This window comes from Procambarus clarkii, chromosome 59, assembly GCF_040958095.1.
Source record: "Procambarus clarkii isolate CNS0578487 chromosome 59, FALCON_Pclarkii_2.0, whole genome shotgun sequence".
In the NCBI taxonomy this organism is placed as follows: Eukaryota; Metazoa; Arthropoda; class Malacostraca; order Decapoda; family Cambaridae; genus Procambarus; species Procambarus clarkii.
In genome coordinates, this window is record NC_091208.1 from 34,032,923 (window position 1) to 34,055,661 (window position 22,739).

At 48.8% G+C, this 22,739-nt stretch overlaps 1 protein-coding gene across 1 annotated transcript; it reads right to left on the reverse strand.

The window, feature by feature from the left end:
• Window positions 1–3,547: 3,547 nt before the first annotated feature.
• LOC138353812 (uncharacterized transmembrane protein DDB_G0289901-like) lies at window positions 3,548–6,818 on the reverse strand. Its single transcript, XM_069307226.1, has 6 exons — window positions 6,644–6,818; window positions 5,684–6,082; window positions 4,964–5,122; window positions 4,460–4,618; window positions 4,124–4,282; window positions 3,548–3,636 (listed from the first exon to the last, which is right to left on the reverse strand). Exons 1-6 carry the CDS (start codon window positions 6,816–6,818, stop codon window positions 3,548–3,550), a joined length of 1,140 nt encoding a protein of 379 aa, XP_069163327.1.
• Window positions 6,819–22,739: the final 15,921 nt, after the last annotated feature.

The window sequence follows — 22,739 nt, forward strand, 5'->3', positions numbered from 1 at the left end:
GTTGGTTCTGTGGTGGTGGTCACCAGCCACAGTAACCACCACCAGCCACAGTAACCACCACCACCCACAGTAACCACCACCAGCCACAGTAACCACCACCACCCACAGTAACCACCACCACCCACAGTAACCACCACCACCCACAGTAACCACCACCACCAGCCACAGTAACCACCACCACCAGCCACAGTAACCACCACCAGCCACAGTAACCACCACCAGCCACAGTAACCACCACCACCACCCACAGTAACCACCACCACCACCCACAGTAACCACCACCACCCACAGTAACCACCACCACCAGCCACAGTAACCACCACCAACCACAGTAACCACCACCAGCCACAGTAACCACCACCAGCCACAGTAACCACCACCACCAACCACAGTAACCACCACCAACCACAGTAACCACCACCAGCCACAGTAACCACCACCAGCCACAGTAACCACCACCACCCACAGTAACCACCACCAGCCACAGTAACCACCACCAGCCACAGTAACCACCACCACCCACAGTAACCACCACCAGCCACAGCCACCACCACCAACCACAGTAACCACCACCAACCACAGTAACCACCACCAGCCACAGTAACCACCACCAGCCACAGTAACCACCACCACCCACAGTAACCACCACCAGCCACAGTAACCACCACCAGCCACAGTAACCACCACCACCCACAGTAACCACAACCACCCACAGTAACCACCACTACCCACAGTAACCACCAACGCCCACAGTAACCACCACCACCAACCACAGTAACCACCACCACCCACAGTAACCACCACCAGCCACAGTAACCACCACCAGCCACAGTAACCACCACCACCCACAGTAATCACCACTACCCACAGTAACCACCACCACCAGCCACAGTAACCACCACCACCCACAGTAACCACCACCAACCACAGTAACCACCACCAGCCACAGTAACCACCACCACCCACAGTAACCACAACCACCCACAGTAACCACCACTACCCACAGTAACCACCAACACCCACAGTAACCACCACCACCAACCTCAGTAACCACCACCACCCACAGTAACCACCACCAGCCACAGTAACCACCACCAGCCACAGTAACCACCACCACCCACAGTAATCACCACTACCCACAGTAACCACCACCACCAGCCACAGTAACCACCACCAGCCACAGTAACCACCACCACCCACAGTAATCACCACTACCCACAGTAACCACCACCACCCACAGTAACCACCACTACCCACAGTAACCACCACCCACAGTAATCACCACTACCCACAGTAACCTCCACTACCCACAGTAACCACCACTCACAGTAACCACCACCAGCCACAGTAACCACCACCAGGCACAGTAACCACCACAACCCACAGTAATCACGACTACCCACAGTAACCACCACCACCAGCCACAGTAACCACCACCAGCCACAGTAACCACCACCAGCCACAGTAACCACCACTACCCACAGTAACCACCACTCACAGTAACCACCACCAGCCACAGTAACCACCACTACCCACAGTAACCACCACCAGCCACAGTAACCACCACCACCAGCCACAGTAACCACCACCATCCACAGTAACCACCACCACCCACAGTAACCACCACTACCCACAGTAACCACCACTACCCACAGTAACCACCACTACCCACAGTAACCACCACCAACCACAGTAACCACCACCAGCCACAGTAACCACCACCCACAGTAACCACCACCACCCACAGTAACCACCACCAAAACCACAGTAACCACCACTACCCACAGTAACCACCACCACCAACCACAGTAACCACCACCAGCCACAGTAACCACCACCAGCCACAGTAACCACCACCACCCACAGTAACCACCACCACCCACAGTAACCACCACCAGCCACAGTAACCACCACCAGCCACAGTAACCACCACTACCCACAGTAACCACCACTACCCACAGTAACCACCACTACCCACAGTAACCACCACTACCCACAGTAACCACCACCAACCACAGTAACCACCACCAGCCACAGTAACCACCACCAGCCACAGTAACCACCACCACCCACAGTAACCACCACCACCCACAGTAACCACCACCAGCCACAGTAACCACCACCAGCCACAGTAACCACCACTACCCACAGTAACCACCACTACCCACAGTAACCACCACTACCCACAGTAACCACCACTACCCACAGTAACCACCACCAACCACAGTAACCACCACCAGCCACAGTAACCACCACTACCCACAGTAACCACCACCAACCACAGTAACCACCACCAGCCACAGTAACCACCACTACCCACAGTAACCACCACCAACCACAGTAACCACCACTACCCACAGTAACCACCACTACCCACAGTAACCACCACCAGCAACAGTAACCACCACCAACCACAGTAACAACCACCACTACCCACAGTAACCACCACTACCCACAGTAACCACCACTACCCACAGTAACCACCACTACCCACAGTAACCACCACCAGCCACAGTAACCACCACTACCCACAGTAACCACCACTACCCAAAGTAACCACCACCAGCCACAGTAACCAACACCCACAGTAACCACCACCACCACCCACAGTAACCACCACCACTTTCCTCACAGTAACCACCACTACCCACAGTAACCACCACCAGCCACAGTAACCACCACCAGCCACAGTAACCAACACCCACAGTAACCACCACCACCCACAGTAACCACCACCACTTTCCTCACAGTAACCACCACTACCCACAGTAACCACCACTACCCACAGTAACCACCACCACCCACAGTAACCACCACCAGCCACAGTAACCACCACCACCCACAGTAACCACCACCAGCCACAGTAACCACCACTACCCACAGTAACCACCACTACCCACAGTAACCACCACCACCCACAGTAACCACCACCAGCCACAGTAACCACCACTACCCACAGTAACCACCACTACCCACAGTAACCACCACCACCCACAGTAACCACCACCACCCACAGTAACCACCACCACCCACAGTAACCACCACCACCCACAGTAACCACCACCAGCCACAGTAACCACCACCAACCACAGTAACCACCACCAACCACAGTAACCACCACCAACCACAGTAAACACCACCAACCACAGTAACCACCACCACCCACAGCAACCACCACCACCCACAGTAACCACCACCACTTTCCTCACAGTAACCACCACTACCCACAGTAACCACCACTACCCACAGTAACCACCACCACCCACAGTAACCACCACCAGCCACAGTAACCACCACCACCCACAGTAACCACCACCAGCCACAGTAACCACCACCACCCACAGTAACCACCACTACCCACAGTAACCACCACCACCCACAGTAACAACCACTACCCACAGTAACAACCACTACCCACAGTAACCACCACCAGCCACAGTAACCACCACCACCCACAGTAACCACCACCACCCACAGTAACCACCACCAACCACAGTAACCACCACCACTTTCCTCACAGCCTCAGGCAGAGAATGTGCTTCATTATTCATGATCCAAAGAAGAAATTTATTGCCTTAAGACAGAAGCTTCGGAGTAAGAATGGTCGCCGCCTTTTGTTATAAACTTGAGAATTCCCTAAAATATAAATTACGAAACTGCATACGTAAGACCTTGGGAAACACAGGAGCTCCTAGAGAACAATATATTGTCCGCCTCCACTCCCGAAAACACCTTAAAATTGAATAGATTGCAAATTGCTTGAAACTTTCTCACACGAAGTCTATAATCTTCTGAAAATTAAGAACAAATTTCAGTGCTTCTGAAAACTTTCTCTTTGAATTTGGTGGTTGAAAACCCGCAAAAAATACCAGATTCGGTCTTAGGAATTTTCTTCTTGTTGGGGAAAGGTGGAAATGAGGCAATATTTTGTGGTTTGATCTCGGGATATACAGACAAGGGTTCGAGGATTTGCATAGTGGAGATGGAAGGCAGGAGAGGTGCTCCTTCCTCGAGCAACATCTCAACACAAGGGTGTGGCCACCTGGAGCACCAAGGGTGTGGCCACCTGGAGCACCAAGGGTGTGGCCACCTGGAGCAACAAGGGTGTGGCCACCTGGAGCACCAAGGGTGTGGCCACCTGGAGCAACAAGGGTGTGGCCACCTGGAGCACCAAGGGTGTGGCCACCTGGAGCAACAAGGGAGTGGCCACCTGGAGCACCAAGGGTGTGGCCACCTGGAGCACCAAGGGTGTGGCCACCTGGAGCACCAAGGGTGTGGCCACCTGGAGCACCAAGGGTGTGGCCACCTGGAGCACCAAGGGTGTGGCCACCTGGAGCAACAAGGGTGTGGCCACCTGGAGCACCAAGGGTGTGGCCACCTGGAGCACCAAGGGTGTGGCCACCTGGAGCACCAAGGGTGTGGCCACCTGGAGCACCAAGGGTGTGGCCACCTGGAGCACCAAGGGTGTGGCCACCTGGAGCAACAAGGGTGTGGCCACCTGGAGCACCAAGGGTGTGGCCACCTGGAGCACCAAGGGCGTGGCCACCTGGAGCAACAAGGGTGTGGCCACCTGGAGCAACAAGGGTGTGGCCACCTGGAGCAACAAGGGTGTGGCCACCTGGAGCAACAAGGGTGTGGCCACCTGGAGCACCAAGGGTGTGGCCACCTGGAGCACCAAGGGTGTGGCCACCTGGAGCAACAAGGGTGTGGCCACCTGGAGCAACAAGGGTGTGGCCACCTGGAGCACCAAGGGTGTGGCCACCTGGAGCAACAAGGGTGTGGCCACCTGGAGCAACAAGGGTGTGGCCACCTGGAGCAACAAGGGTGTGGCCACCTGGAGCAACAAGGGTTTGGCCACCTGGAGCACCAAGGGTGTGGCCACCTGGAGCAACAAGGGTGTGGCCACCTGGAGCACCAAGGGTGTGGCCACCTGGAGCACCAAGGGTGTGGCCACCTGGAGCACCAAGGGTGTGGCCACCTGGACCACCAAGGGTGTGGCCACCTGGAGCAACAAGGGTGTGGCCACCTGGAGCACCAAGGGTGAGGCCACCTGGAGCAACAAGGGTGTGGCCACCTGGAGCACCAAGGGTGTGGCCACCTGGAGCACCAAGGGTGTGGCCACCTGGAGCAACAAGGGTGTGGCCACCTGGAGCAACAAGGGTGTGGCCACCTGGAGCACCAAGGGTGTGGCCACCTGGAGCAACAAGGGTGTGGCCACCTGGAGCAACAAGGGTGTGGCCACCTGGAGCACCAAGGGTGTGGCCACCTGGAGCAACAAGGGTGTGGCCACCTGGAGCACCAAGGGTGTGGCCACCTGGAGCAACAAGGGTGTGGCCACCTGGAGCACCAAGGGTGTGGCCACCTGGAGCACCAAGGGTGTGGCCACCTGGAGCAACAAGGGTGTGGCCACCTGGAGCACCAAGGGTGTGGCCACCTGGAGCAACAAGGGTGTGGCCACCTGGAGCACCAAGGGTGTGGCCACCTGGAGCACCAAGGGTGTGGCCACCTGGAGCACCAAGGGTGTGGCCACCTGGAGCACCAAGGGTGTGGCCACCTGGAGCAACAAGGGTGTGGCCACCTGGAGCAACAAGGGTGTGGCCACCTGGAGCACCAAGGGTGTGGCCACCTGGAGCAACCAGGGTGTGGCCACCTGGAGCACCAAGGGTGTGGCCACCTGGAGCACCAAGGGTGTGGCCACCTGGAGCAACAAGGGTGTGGCCACCTGGAGCAACAAGGGTGTGGCCACCTGGAGCAACAAGGGTTTGGCCACCTGGAGCACCAAGGGTGTGGCCACCTGGAGCAACAAGGGTTTGGCCACCTGGAGCACCAAGGGTGTGGCCACCTGGAGCACCAAGGGTGTGGCCACCTGGAGCAACAAGGGTGTGGCCACCTGGAGCACCAAGGGTGTGGCCACCTGGAGCAACAAGGGTGTGGCCACCTGGAGCAACAAGGGTTTGGCCACCTGGAGCACCAAGGGTGTGGCCACCTGGAGCAACAAGGGTGTGGCCTCCTGGAGCACCAAGGGTGTGGCCACCTGGAGCACCAAGGGTGTGGCCACCTGGAGCACCAAGGGTGTGGCCACCTGGAGCACCAAGGGTGTGGCCACCTGGAGCAACAAGGGTGTGGCCACCTGGAGCACCAAGGGTGTGGCCACCTGGAGCAACAAGGGTGTGGCCACCTGGAGCACCAAGGGTGTGGCCACCTGGAGCACCAAGGGTGTGGCCACCTGGAGCAACAAGGGTGTGGCCACCTGGAGCAACAAGGGTGTGGCCACCTGGAGCACCAAGGGTGTGGCCACCTGGAGCAACAAGGGTGTGGCCACCTGGAGCAACAAGGGTGTGGCCACCTGGAGCACCAAGGGTGTGGCCACCTGGAGCAACAAGGGTGTGGCCACCTGGAGCACCAAGGGTGTGGCCACCTGGAGCAACAAGGGTGTGGCCACCTGGAGCACCAAGGGTGTGGCCACCTGGAGCACCAAGGGTGTGGCCACCTGGAGCAACAAGGGTGTGGCCACCTGGAGCACCAAGGGTGTGGCCACCTGGAGCAACAAGGGTGTGGCCACCTGGAGCACCAAGGGTGTGGCCACCTGGAGCACCAAGGGTGTGGCCACCTGGAGCACCAAGGGTGTGGCCACCTGGAGCACCAAGGGTGTGGCCACCTGCAGCAACAAGGGTGTGGCCACCTGGAGCAACAAGGGTGTGGCCACCTGGAGCACCAAGGGTGTGGCCACCTGCAGCAACAAGGGTGTGGCCACCTAGAGCACCAAGGGTGTGGCCACCATCATTATATACGAGAAGAAAATGGTATACTGCCAGCATCTTGCCACAATTAATTAATCTGGTGATATTTTCTGTAACACATCATTATACCTCTCCTTTAGGCGTAGTGAATTGTGTCTTTTCCTGTGCACATATGTAGTCAAGTTGTCAGGTGTATCAGGTGTGTCAGGTGTGTTAGGTGTGACCTGCCACGTGTCTTTATCTATGATAAAAAGCTACACATTAAAATTATAGAGTTTTATTAAACCTGAACATTTTCTCCAAAAGCGATTCTCAGAATATTAAATGAATGATTTCATAAAAAGGTTGTAACTCCGAGTCTTCAATAGATGGGCACAGTTAATGTGATTGGTCTGTAATAACAACTTTTTTGGGGCCTTTTTCAGAAGACCTTTTGGTAAAGGTCTTCTGAATTGATATTTTTGCAAGTGACATTTAAAATTTAAATCATGGGACTCGCAAGGAGACTCTTGACTCTCTTTAAAATTCTTGAATAGAATTTTCCCAAGCCAAGCGTTGAAAGAACATCCTAATTGCAAATGGGAGTAAATTGAAGGAAGTTAATCTCATTTGTCTCTTCAAGGACCTGGCAAGACAAGGATTGTCACCTTTATGCTCTCAACTCAAAAAAAAATGCAAAATAATCGACATATGTTGACCAGACCACACAGTAGTAGGTGAAGGGACGACGACGACGTTTTGGTCCGTCCTGGACCATTCTCAAGTCGATTGTGACTTGAGAATTGTGATGCACAATCGACTTGAGAATGGTCCAGGACGGACCGAAACGTCGTCGTCCCTTCACCTTCTAGTGTGTGGTCTGGTCAACATACTTTAGCCCCGTTATTGTGACTCATCGCCTAATCGACATTTCTAAATCGCCTTAAGGTCAATATTAATTTTTCTGAACTAGCAGAGTTGTAATGATTTTTGTTTATAAAGAACCTTAAAATTGCTTCTGATTTACTTGATATCTTCAGCTATATGATATAAGACTCCCCGGAGCTCAGTTGGGTTCCTTACAGTAAAGACCTTTGTTCTTTCACACACAGAGATCACAATAGCGTGATGCATCAAATGAACAAATCCACAAGGGCCGTGACGAGGATTCGAACCTGCGTCCGGGAGCATCCCAGACACTGCCTTAATCGACTGAGCAACGACAGGGTAAAAGGGTTGAAACCGAAGTTCTACTGAACAGTAGAACTACAGTCTGAACAGTAGTCTGTTCTACTGAACATTTCAGTAGAACTTCGGTTTCACCCCTTTTACCCTGTCGTAGCTCAGTGGATTTAGGCAATGTCTGGGATGCTCCCGGACGCAGGTTCGAATCCTCATCACGGCCCTTGTGGATTTGTTCATTTAACTTTGTTCTTTCCTTTGAATATATTGTTCGTTATGTTACTAATCATTTCTGTGTCATATTCTTAAAAGTTAAAGTTTAAAATGTTATATTCTTAAAAGTTATAGTTTAAAATGTTATATTCTTAAAAGTTATAGTTTAAAATGTTATATTCTTAAAAGTTATAGTTTAAAATGTTATATTCTTAAAAATCATAGAATGCTAAACCCTTCTGAGTTATAGTTAAGAATGATATGTATTTAAAAGATAAAAGTTTAGTATCCAGTGTTATAATGTCATTGTCTCTAATGATGATGATGACCTACATACACCAGATGATGAGAAGATGATGACATTTCGCTTCGTCCTGGATCATTATCAAGTCGACTGTGATGGGAGCTGGATGATATTGGATGATCATGTTCAGTTTTCGTGTAGCTGTCATGTTAAGGGTGCGTCTGTCATGTTAAGGGTGCGTCTACTGTCATGTTAAGGGTGCGTCTACTGTCATGTTAAGGGTGCGTCTACTGTCATGTTAAGGGTGCGTCTACTGTCATGTTAAGGGTGCGTCTACTGTCATGTTAAGGGTGCGTCTACTGTCATGTTAAGGGTGCGTCTACTGTCATGTTAAGAGTGCGTCTACTGTCATGTTAAGAGTGCGTCTACTGTCATGTTAAGAGTGCGTCTACTGTCATGTTAAGAGTGCGTCTACTGTCATGTTAAGAGTGCGTCTACTGTCATGTTAAGAGTGCGTCTACTGTCATGTTAAGAGTGCGTCTACTGTCATGTTAAGAGTGCGTCTACTGTCATGTTAAGAGTGCGTCTACTGTCATGTTAAGTGTGCGTCTAGAAACATGTCAAAGGGCACGTCCAGACTTCACTAAACACAAGACATAAACACACTAAGAATGTCAACAAAAACACTGACAAAGACAACAAAGACTCAGGAACAAACACTGCCAACATTATCTCCCCAAAACAACTGTTCTTCGTGGATAATTTAACAACAAAATATGTCTCTGTCCTGGGAGAGAAATGCTCATTAAAAACTCGTTTGTTTAATTCGTTAATGGCAGAAACTTGTTAAACTGTTTTGTGTGTGGGTGTGAGTGTGTGTGTGAGTGTGTGTGTGTGTGTGTGTGTGTGTGTGTGTGTGTGTGTGTGTGTGTGTGTGTGTGTGTGTGTGTGTGTGTGTGTGTGTGTGTGTGTGTGTGTGTGTGTGTGTGTGTGTGTGTGTGTGTGTGTGTGTGTGAGTTTGTGTGTGAGTGTGTGTGTGTGAGTGGTGTGTGTGTGTGTGTGTGTGTGTGTGTGTGTGTGTGTGTGTGTACTCACCTATATGTACTCACCTATATGTGCTTGCAGGATCGAGCATTGACTCTTGGATCCCGCCTTTCGAGCATCGGTTGTTTACAGCAATGACTCCTGTCCCATTTCCCTATCATACCTGGTTTTAAAATTATGAATAGTATTTGCTTCCACAACCTGTTCCTGAAGTGCATTCCATTTCCCCACTACTCTCACGCTAAAAGAAAACTTCCTTACATCTCTGTGACTCATCTGAGTTTCAAGCTTCCATCCATGTCCTCTCGTTCTGTTACTATTCCGTGTGAACATTTCGTCTATGTCCACTCTGTCAATTCCTCTGAGTATCTTATACGTTCCTATCATGTCCCCCCTCTCCCTTCTTCTTTCTAGTGTCGTAAGGCACAGTTCCCTCAGGCGCTCTTCATACCCCATCCCTCGTAGCTCTGGGACGAGTCTCGTTGCAAACCTCTGAACCTTTTCCAGTTTCATTATATGCTTCTTCAGATGGGGACTCCATGATGAGGCGGCATACTCTAAGACTGGCCTTACGTAGGCAGTGTAAAGCGCCCTAAATGCCTCCTTACTTAGGTTTCTGAATGATGTTCTAACTTTTGCCAGTGTAGAGTACGCTGCTGTCGTTATCCTATTAATATGTGCCTCAGGAGATAGATTAGGTGTTACGTCCACCCCCAGGTCTCTTTCACGCGTCGTTACAGGTAGGCTGTTCCCCTTCATTGTGTACTGTCCCTTTGGTCTCCTATCTCCTAGTCCCATTTCCATAACTTTACATTTGCTCGTGTTGAATTCTAGTAGTGTGTGTGTGTGTGTGTGTGTGTGTGTGTGTGTGTGTGTGTGTGTGTGTGTGTGTGTGTGTGTGTGTGTGTGTGTGTGTGTGTGTGTGTGTGTGTGTGTGTGTGTGTGTGTGTGTGTGTGTGTGTGTGTGTGTGTGTGTGTGTGTGAGTGTGTGTGTGAGTGTGTGTGTGTGTGTGGTGTGTGTGTGTGGTGTGTGTGTGTGTGTGTGTGTGTGTGTGTGTGTGTGTGTGTGTGTGTGTGTGTGTGTGTGTGTGTGTGTGTGTGTGTGTGTGTGTGTGTGTGTGTGTGTGTGTGTGTGTGTGTGTGTGTGTGTGTGTGTGTGGGTGTGTGTGTGTGTGAGTGAGTGTGTGTGTGTGTGTGTGGTGGGTGTGTGTGTGGTGGGTGTGTGTGTGGTGGGTGTGTGTGGTGGGTGTGTGTGTGGTGTGGTGTGTGTGTGTGTGTGTGTGTGTACTCACCTGTTTGTGATTGGGGGGGGTTGAACTTTGGCTCTTTGGTCCCGCCTCTCAACCGTCAATCAACAGGTGTACAGGTTCCTGAGCCTATTGGGCTCTATCATATCTACACTTGAAACTGTGTATGGAGTCAGCCTCCACCACATCACTTCCTAATGCATTCCATTTGTCAACCACTGACACTAAAAAAAATTCTTTCTAACGTCTCTATGACTCATTTGGGCACTCAATTTCCACCTGTGTCCCCTAGTGTGTGTGCCCCTTGTGTTAAATGTCTGTCTTTATCTTCCCTATCAATTCCTCTGATAATCTTGTATGTGGTGATCATATCCCCTCTAGCTCTTCTGTCTCCCAATAACGTGAGGTTTAATTCCCGTAGTCTCTCCTCGTAGCTCATACCTCTCAGTTCGGGTACTAGTCTGGTGGCAAACCTTTGAACCTTTTCCAGTTTAGTCTTATGCTTGGCTAGATATGAACTCCATGCTGGTGCCGCATACTCCAGGATTGGTCTGACATATGTGGTATACAAAGTTCTGAAAGATTCCTTACACAAGTTTCTAAAGGCCGTTCTTATGTTAACCAGCCTGGCATATGCCGCTGATGTTATCCTCTTGATATGAGGCTTCAGGGGACAGGTCTGGCGTGATATCAACCCCCAGGTCTTTCTCTCTGACTCTTGAAGTATTTCATCTCCTAAATGATACCTTGTATCATTCTTCCCGATCAATATTATCAATTCCTTTTTCTATTTTGTATGTAGTGATCATATCACCTCTTTTTCTTCTGTCTTCTAGTTTTGGCATATTTAATGCCTCTAACCTCTCCTCGTAGCTCTTGCCCTTCAGTTCTGGGAGCCACTTCGTAGCATGTCTTTGCACCTTTTCCAGTTTGTTGATGTGCTTCTTAAGATATGGGCACCACACAACCGCTGCATATTCTAGCTTTGGCCTAACAAAAGTCGTGAACAATTTCTTTAGTATATCGCCATCCATGTATTTAAAAGCAATTCTGAAGTTAGAAAGCGTGGCATAGGCTCCTCGCACAATATTCTTTATGTGGTCCTCAGGTGATAGTTTTCTATCTAGAACCACCCCTAGATCTCTTTCTTTATCAGAATACTTTAAAGATTTCTCACATAATATATAGGTTGTGTGGGGTCTATGTTCTCCTATTCCACATTCCATAACATGGCATTTATTAACATTAAATTCCATTTGCCAATTGGTGCTCCATATACTTATTTTGTCCAGGTCATCTTGAAGGGCATGACAATCATCTAAGTTTCTTATCCTTCCTATTATCTTAGTATCATCAGCAAACATGTTCATATAATTCTGTATACCAACTGGTAGATCATTTATGTACACAATAAACATCACTGGTGCAAGAACTGAACCCTGTGGTACTCCACTTGTGACATTTCTCCAGTCCGATACATTGCCTCTGATTACTGCCCTCATTTTTCTATCAGTCAGAAAATTTTTCATCCATGATAGAAGCTTACCTGTCACCCCTCCAATATTTTCCAGTTTCCAGAACAACCTCTTATGTGGAACTCTGTCAAAAGCCTTTTTTAGGTCCAAATAGATGCAGTCAACCCAACCATCTCTTTCCTGTGTGTGTGTATGTGTGTGTGTGTGTTTGTGTGTGTGTGTGTGTATTATACAACCAATATAACTACAACTAATGCATCCTAACATATACAATATATACTGGCAGTCCTTCATTCATGGTGTGGGTGAGTATGACTCACAAAGCACAGGTGAGTAACGTTGGTGTCGTAGCTGGGAAGACATTCATACACAGGCCGTGTATGAATCATACACCCTGGAGTTGTGTTGGTGGTCGGTGAGGGGGAGGCGGCCATACACACGTCTCCGGTGAATCATACATTATACACGAGCACATAAAGCAATTTGTTGCCCCTGTCACTCGTGATGTTAACGAGCCACTCACACTGATTGGGTTGTGTTGATTGGTGACGTGTTATAGGGGATTGGAGACGGCTGTCACAGGTAATGAGAGCTTGTAACTGTTATATGACTGATGAACTGTCAAAGGACAACTGACAGGTGAGGCTAGAGACCCCAGCAGGGGGTCCTGGCGCCAGATTCACGAAGCAGTTACACAGGTACTTACGAACCTGTACATCTTTTCTCAATCTTTGACGGTTTTGGTTACATTTATTAAACAGTTTACAAATATGAAAACTTGTCAATCAACTGTTGTTATTGTTATAAACAGCCTCCTGGTGCTTCGCAGCTCATTAACTGTTTAATAATTGTAAACAAAGCCGCCAAAGATTGAGGAAAGATGGACTGGTTCGTAAATGCTTGCGTAACTGCTTCGTGAATCTGGCCCCAGGTTCGTAAATGCGTGCGTAACTGCTTCGTGAATCTGGCCCCAGGTTCATAAGTGTTTGCGTAACTGCTTCGTGAATCTGGCCCCAGGTTCTGTCGATAAGAAATCGTATATCAACTCAAAATCAATATATGCAGCAAACCCCCCAAAAACCTATGAATGAATCTGTCTATATCGTATAAGGGGAGATCTATGTGGTCGCCTTTAATAATTATTTCTGTATATTATAAAATATATGTTTATGTTAGGAGAGAAGTTTTGGTTCTGTTGCTAATTATTGGTTATTTACAGCACATGGGTGAGGTACGGTACCTCCTGCTGGTGCTCGTACAAGCAGTGCCTCCTGCTGGTGCTCGTACAAGCAGTGCCTCCTGCTGGTGCTCGTACAAGCAGTGCCTCCTGCTGGTGCTCGTACAAGCAGTGCCTCCTGCTGGTGCTCGTACAAGCAGTGCCTCCTGCTGGTGCTCGTACAAGCAGTGCCTCCTGCTGGTGCTCGTACAAGCAGTGCCTCCTGCTGGTGCTCGTACAAGCAGTGCCTCCTGCTGGTGCTCGTACAAGCAGTGCCTCCTGCTGGTGCTCGTACAAGCAGTGCCTCCTGCTGGTGCTCGTACAAGCAGTGCCTCCTGCTGGTGCTCGTACAAGCAGTGCCTCCTGCTGGTGCTCGTACAAGCAGTGCCTCCTGCTGGTGCTCGTACAAGCAGTGCCTCCTGCTGGTGCTCGTACAAGCAGTGCCTCCTGCTGGTGCTCGTACAAGCAGTGCCTCCTGCTGGTGCTCGTACAAGCAGTGCCTCCTGCTGGTGCTCGTACAAGCAGTGCCTCCTGCTGGTGCTCGTACAAGCAGTGCCTCCTGCTGGTGCTCGTACAAGCAGTGCCTCCTGCTGGTGCTCGTACAAGCAGTGCCTCCTGCTGGTGCTCGTACAAGCAGTGCCTCCTGCTGGTGCTCGTACAAGCAGTGCCTCCTGCTGGTGCTCGTACAAGCAGTGCCTCCTGCTGGTGCTCGTACAAGCAGTGCCTCCTGCTGGTGCTCGTACAAGCAGTGCCTCCTGCTGGTGCTCGTACAAGCAGTGCCTCCTGCTGGTGCTCGTACAAGCAGTGCCTCCTGCTGGTGCTCGTACAAGCAGTGCCTCCTGCTGGTGCTCGTACAAGCAGTGCCTCCTGCTGGTGCTCGTACAAGCAGTGCCTCCTGCTGGTGCTCGTACAAGCAGTGCCTCCTGCTGGTGCTCGTACAAGCAGTGCCTCCTGCTGGTGCTCGTACAAGCAGTGCCTCCTGCTGGTGCTCGTACAAGCAGTGCCTCCTGCTGGTGCTCGTACAAGCAGTGCCTCCTGCTGGTGCTCGTACAAGCAGTGCCTCCTGCTGGTGCTCGTACAAGCAGTGCCTCCTGCTCGTGCTCGTACAAACTGCAGCCGATCACAAAGATACACTCATCAATTTGTGTTGGTTCTCTGCTTTCAAAATCATTATATTCTCAACTATAACAACCCAATGAACAAATCCACAAGGGCCGTGACGAGGATTCGAACCTACCTAGGTTCGAACCTAGTAAAAGACTCAGATGAACTAATTGACCTAAAAAGACACCTAGAGAGAGAGTCAGTACTCCGATTTACACATGAAAATAGTGAAAATAACAGTCTGCCATTCCTGGATGTACTAATAACAAAAACAGGAACCTCTTTAAGCACCAACGTATATACCAAGCCCACCAACATAGGATTATGCCTGAACGGTAGAAGTGAGTGCCCCCAAAGATACAAAGCCAGTGTTCTCAATGCTTATATTCGTCGAGCGCTTACCCACTGCTCTGAATGGAGCAACGTGAGTAGAGAGTTTGAAAGAGTAACTCAGGTATTGGTGAACAACGGATATAGCAACGCGGAAATAAACGCTGCTATAAGAAGACACTTGGACCGTTGGTATAATTCAGAACCTAGAACAGAAACCACAACACCCCCAATAAAATTATATTACAAATCAACCATGCACAGTGAACATATAAAAGAGGAAAGAATAATGAAAGAAATAATCCGTAAAGGAGTAAAAAGCACTACTCCTAACCAAAACATAAACCTGATAATATTCTACAAAACCAAGAAGACTTCCGAACTCCTTATCAAAAACAGCCCGAAGCCGACGGAGAACCCTCTACAGCAGTCAAGCGTTGTATACATGTACACTTGCCCCCACGAAGGATGTAACCTTCAATGTAAGTACATAGGTATGACGTCGACCAACCTGACGAGGCGTTTGACATGCCATCTTCAATCTGGTGCCCCTAGGAATCACATGAGACAAGCCCATGACATTACTCTAACAAGAGAAATGTTGAACAAGAATACTTGCATAATAGACAAAACCCAAGATTCAAGAAGATTACAAATTCTTGAGGCAATTCACATAAGAATAGAGCGACCTACCATGAACACCCAAATCACGGAACTATTTACTCTACCCACCATGAGAGTAAGGACAAGACAAGAACATATCGATGCCAACACAGAAGACAATGTCCAACATAACAGGCCAATTACACTGGATTAATCTTTGTGTTTAGATAGGAGATGCCTCGTATGGGCCAATAAGCCTTCTGCAGCCCCTATGTTTATCCCTTATGTATCCCCCCATGTTTTTCACCTTCATTGTATTATCACCTGACCTAATGCGGGTATAAAATCAACTAGTACTGTAAGATCTGTTCACTTGAGAATGAACCATGGAGGTTCGAAACGTCGTGCAAATTATACAAATAAGTGTAATACACTCTATAGTAAATCACTTCTTTTCTTCACCTTAAAAGTACGAAAATGAGTTTTGGAGAACTCCTATTCCAATTAAGCCCTGATGCTAAGAAAATAGTTAGAGGGATAGAAGCCCTAAACCAGAAAATAATAAATACAGAATATGCGGTCATATTCAATGAAACATATATATATATATATATATATATATATATATATATATATATATATATATATATATATATATATATATATATATATATATATATATATATATATATATATATTTATATATATATATATATATATATATATATATAAAACCCAGCAACACAGGAACAAAACCCAGCAACACTAGGGAACAAAACCCAGCAACACTAGGGAACAAAACCCAGCAACACAAGGAACAAAACCCAGCAACACTAGGGAACAAAACCCAGCAACACAGGAACAAAACCCAGCAACACTAGGGAACAAAACCCAGCAACACTAGGGAACAAAACCCAGCAACACAAGGGAACAAAACCCAGCAACACAAGGAACAAAACCCAGCAACTCAAGGAACAAAACCCAGCAACACAAGGAACAAAACCCAGCAACACAAGGAACAAAACCCAGCAACACAAGGGAACAAAACCCAGCAACATAAGGAACAAAACCCAGCAACACAAGGAACAAAACCCAGCAACACAAGGGAACAAAACCCAGCAACACAAGGGAACAAAACCCAGCAACATAAGGAACAAAACCCAGCAACACAAGGAACAAAACCCAGCAACACAAGGGAACAAAACCCAGCAACACAAGGGAACAAAACCCAGCAACACAAGGGAACAAAACCCAGCAACACAAGGAACAAAACCCAGCAACACAAGGGTATAAAACCCAGCAACACAAGGAACAAAACCCAGCAACACAAGGAACAAAACCCAGCAACACAAGGAACAAAACCCAGCAACACAAGGGTATAAAACCCAGCAACACAAGGAACAAAACCCAGCAACACAAGGGAACAAAACCCAGCAACACAAGGGAACAAAACCCAGCAACACAAGGAACAAAACCCAGCAACACAAGGAACAAAACCCAGCAACACAAGGGTATAAAACCCAGCAACACAAGGGAACAAAACCCAGCAACACAAGGACCAAAACCCAGCAACACAAGGGAACAAAACCCAGCAACACAAGGAACAAAACCCAGCAACACAAGGAACAAAACCCAGCAACACAAGGAACAAAACCCAGCAACACAATGGTATAAAACCCAGCAACACAAGGAACAAAATCAGAAAATAGGAGACACGAGAAATTGTTGCGACAACAGTTTCCCAAACAAGGGTAAAAATCAGGGAAGGAAGGTGATGGGGAAATGGAAATAGAAAGGGAATGGGTAAGAGAAAGTGGGTAAGGGGAAGTGAAGTGAAGAAAGAATATAGCAGAGGAAGAAGTGGAGCAGTAGAGACAAATGAAAAGAGGGAGAGGGGAAGGTAGGGAGAGAGGAAGTAGAGGGCAAGAGTATAGCAAGGGGTGGAGGAGCGGTGAGTGTGAGGCAGGTGTGTGAGGCAGGTGTGTGAGGCAGGTGTGTGAGGCAGGTGTGTGAGGCAGGTGTGTGAGGCAGGTGTGAGGGTGGTGTGTGAGGCAGGTGTGTGAGGCAGGTGTGTGAGGGTGGGTGCTCTTATGAGGGAGTGACCCACCTGACCAGGCTCGGCCAAGCACCTACCACCTGACCAGGGGAGAGAATCAGCAGAGTAACAACATGTTCATACGGTGTGTCTGCAGCATTGATATTCAAGCTGCATCACCTCAGCTCGCAAGTCTGCTGGCAGAGGGACAGAGCAGCCTGGGTGAAGGGGGCTTGACCGCCTCATCTATTGTGAGGGGGCGGGACCACCTCATCTATTGTGAGGGGGCGGGACCTCCTCATCTATTGTGAGGGGGCGGGACCACCTCATCTATTGTGAGGGGGCGGGACCACCTCATCTATTGTGAGGGGGCGGGACCACCTCATCTATTGTGAGGGGGCGGGACCGCCTCATCTATTGTGAGGGGGCGGGACCACCTCATCTATTGTGAGGGGGCGGGACCACCTCATCTATTGTGAGGGGGCGGGACCACCTCATCTATTGTGAGGGGGCGGGACCACCTCATCTATTGTGAGGTGGCGGGACCACCTCATCTATTGTGAGGGGGCGGGACCACCTCATCTATTGTGAGGGGGCGGGACCACCTCATCTATTGTGAGGGGGCGGGACCACCTCATCTATTGTGAGGTGGCGGGACCACCTCATCTATTGTGAGGGGGCGGGACCACCTCATCTATTGTGAGGGGGCGGGACCACCTCATCTATTGTGAGGGGGCGGGACCACCTCATCTATTGTGAGGGGACGAGACCACCTCATCTATTGTGAGGGGACGGGACCACCTCATCTATTGTGAGGGGGCGGGACCACCTCATCTATTGTGAGGGGGCGGGACCACCTCATCTATTGTGAGGGGACGGGACCACCTCATCTATTGTGAGGGGGCGGGACCACCTCATCTATAGTGAGGGGGCGGGACCACCTCATCTATTGTGAGGGGGCGGAACCACCTCATCTATAGTGAGGGGGCGGGACCACCTCATCTATTGTGAGGGGGCGGGACCACCTCATCTATTGTGAGGGGGCGGGACCACCTCATCTATTGTGAGGGGGCGGGACCACCTCATCTATTGTGAGGGGACGGGACCACCTCATCTATTGTGAGGGGGCGGGACCACCTCATCTATTGTGAGGGGGCGGGACCACCTCATCTATTGTGAGGGGGCGGGACCACCTCATCTATTGTGAGGGGACGGGACCACCTCATCTATTGTGAGGGGGCGGGACCACCTCATCTATTGTGAGGGGGCGGGACCACCTCATCTATTGTGAGGGGGCGGGACCACCTCATCTATTGTGAGGGGGCGGGACCACCTCATCTATAGTGAGGTGGCGGGACCACCTCATCTATTGTGAGGGGACGGGACCACCTCATCTATAGTGAGGTGGCGGGATCACCTCATCTATTGTGAGGGGACGGGACCACCTCATCTATTGTGAGGGGACGGGACCACCTCATCTATTGTGAGGGGACGGGACCACCTCATCTATTGTGAGGGGGCGGGACCACCTCATCTATTGTGAGGGAGCGGGACCACCTCATCTATTGTGAGGTGGCCTCACTGAAGCAAGGAATGTGGTGGAAACAGGTGAGTCCACGTAAACAAATGAGTTGAGTTGAAGTTGGTGAAAATTGGAAACAGGAAATGGGGTTCCCAGTGATTAATAGGAGAGGTAGTGATAATGGAGCTCCAGAGAGAGCGAGAGAACGTGAGAGAGTCGGAGAGAATAGTGGTGAGGGAGAGAGAGAGGGAGAGAGAGAGAGAATGGAAGGGAATGACGTAGATATAACAGAAGGAAGGGAAAGAGACAGAATGAACTGGAGGGAAAGAGGGAAGAGGTTTATTAAACAAAAAAACATATTTTCATATCAATCTTCGTCTACAGATTTTCTAAAGCTAAACATAGTGTATATATATTCTCCTTTGGCTTAACATTTGTGTTCCTTGTCTATATTTCCTGTTCTTAACTCGTCCATCTTTCATTATTTTAGTTCATTCAAGTAATGTATTGCTGTACGCATTTCTAGGCAATTGGAATGTTCAGTTGTCTTAATTCAGGATTTTTTTAATCAACATTTCTTGTATAAATTCCGGTATGTATATATATGTGTATATATATATATATATATATATATATATATATATATATATATATATATATATATATATATATATATATATATATATATATATATATATGTATATATATATATATATATATATATATATATATATATATATATGTATATATATATATATATATATATATATGTATATATATATATATATATATATATATATATATATATACACCGGAATTTATACAATATATAGAGTGTATACACACGCCGACTCTTCAGGGCGGGGATCAATTTTGCTGCAGTATGCAAGTGAGGTCTCACGAGGGTGAGACAGACAAAGTTCAAGACTTGCAAGTGAACTTGTAGGAAGTGTTGTAGGCAGAAGGCTTAACAACCACGACAGATCGTTAAGGACCATCCTAAGATCTTACTCTAAAGCCAACAAACAGTTATAGTATACATCAAAGGTGGACTGTGAGTATACATGCACCAGGAAGCAGGATACTCATACAGGGGTATACATTCATAAGGGTCATTATCACCTGTCTAAAAGAGTACACTTAGCTCCTTATTGCCCCGATTTCTGACATATGGGCTTTGTCTTTACGGTTGAAAATCCTTCAAAAAACGGCCCAAGGGTCTCTCTTACAGTCAGGTTCAGCAGCTTTACCTAATATCTCGGGCTCGCCATAGCCCGTGCTGCTTGGAACTTTGTCCCAGGTAGCAAATCTTTAAGAACAACAACAACCTAATATTTATATTTAGAAAATATATTATAGTCTTCGGTCTAAATATACAAAATATATAACTAGTCTCCGTGGCGCAGTGGTAAGACACTCGCCTGGCGTTCCGTGAGCGCTTCGTCATGGGTTCGTATCCTGGCCGGGGAGGATTGACTAGGCGCAAATCCTTAACTGTAGCTATTCCATGGAAGATTAAGATGAAGGACCTGCCCGAGACGCTATGCATCTTAGTGGCTTTACAAGACTGTAAGAACTATTCTATATATACCAAAACTAAGACTATCAGCTCCATGGCCCACAGACAGAGCGCTTCCACACAACAACCGGGCTCACCATAGCCCGTGCTACTTTCTTCCTGGTAGTGAATGTGTAACAACACCATCCACACACCAACGAGGCTCTTCCTTACTAATTCATCTCTCGTGAAAATGCCTCAAAATCATCAGTAAATATGTTACATTTTCATCATTTTCCTCTTCTGTACTGAAGACAACATCTCCACTTTTCTCTTAATGGAAGGGAACTTTTTTCTTTAATTGTTTCTGAATTACAGAAGCTATTAGCATATTCTGGCAGAGTCCCAACCTCTCCCTGGCCCATCAGATGACCTCCCAACCTCTCCCTGACCCATCAGATGACCTCCCAACCTCCCCCTGGCCCATCAGATGACTTCTCAACCTCTCCCTGGCCCATCAGATGACCTCTCAACCTCTCCCTGGCCCAACAGATGACCTCTCAACCTCCCCCTGGCTCATCAGATCACTTCTCAACCTCTCCCTGGCCCATCAGATGACCTCTCAACCTCTCCCTAGCCCATCAGATGACCTCCCAACCTCTCCCTGGCCCATCAGATGACCTCTCAACCTCTCCCTGGCCCATCAGATGACCTCCCAACCTCTCCCTGGCCCATCAGATGACCTCTCAACCTCTCCCTGGCCCATCAGGTGACCTCCCAACCTCTCCCTGGCCCATCAGATGATCTCTCAACCTCTTCCTGGCCCATCAGGTGACCTCCCAACCTCTCCCTGGTCCATCGGATGACCTCTCAACCTCTCCCTGGCCTATCAGATGACCTCCCAACCTCTCCCTGGCCAATCAGATGACCTCCCAACCTCTCCTGGCCCATCAGATGATCTCTTAACCCCATTTGCTCATCAGATGACCTCCCACCCTCTCCCTGGCCCATCAGATGACCTCTCAACCCCATTTGCCCATCAGATGACCTCCCAACCTCTCCCTGGCCCATCAGATGACCTCCCAACCTCTCCCTGGCCCATCAGATGACCTCCCAACCTCTCCCTGGCCCATCAGATGACCTCCCAACCCCTCTTGGCCCATCAGATGACCTCTCAACCTCTCCCTGGCCCATCAGATGACCTCCCAACCTCTCTTGGCCCATCAGATGACCTCCCAACCTCTCTTGGCCCATCAGATGACCTCGCTTAACTTGTTCATCAGGTGTCTGATGTTCATTGTTCATATGAGTATTTAGAATTCTATTTTCACTATATCTATAATTTTAGAAACTATCATCATATCTATAACTCTCAATAAGAATGTCTTTGCACGTTGATTCTTGAGGGGCACGTTCCCAACATGGTCGGGCTGGGGTTTGTCATCAGTGGAGCGAGTGCCACTTAACATAGTGCCAGGAGAGACCCGGGTGCAACCGGGTAACCCCTCTATATCAATATAAATGTTGGAGGTTGGAGGGAAGAGAGGGAGGGTTGGGGAGATATGGGTGCAGGAAGAATGGGGAAGAGAGAAGAGGGGTAGAGGCCTGGAAAAAGAGGCAAGTGGAGAGGGGGGGGAAAAAAACTGGGAAAGGGGTAAAAATAGGGTGGAATAGGGTGAGGGGAAGAGATAACCTATTCCGAGCACAGTCAGGTACCCATCCTAGTGTGAGTGTATATGTCGTACCTAATAGCCAAAGTTGCCTAACAAGTCAAATTTTCGTAAAATACTGAATTTGTCCTAAATTTGTATTATTTTTTATATGATTGCAAATTTATGTTATTAGAGTCAAAACTAACAGGAATTTGACCAGACCCGACCTAACCTAAGTCAGTAATTCATGTTTATAAAATAATAGATTATTGTTAGAAAACAACCAGTCGAGTAGGGAATAATGAAAATCATTTTGGACTGCAAGGAAATCGCATCTTGCATACTTGGTCAAGTAGTGTGGTTCAGGCTATCCTGGCGTGATTGAGATGAACACGTGGATGAAACATAATGGATAGTAATAAGGGTATTACATGCATAGACATAAGCAGCTTATGTGCTTGTTGCTACTGTCTCTGTGTTGGCTCGGGGTCTTGAAGTGGGTAGAATGTTAGTATGTGTTAACTGGTTGTTGATTGCTGGTCTTGACTTTTTGATGTGTAGGACCTCGCTGATGACGCCTCAAAAAGTCAAGACCAGCAATCAACAACTAATTGACTCATAATTACATTCTACCCACTTCAAGACCCCGAGCCAA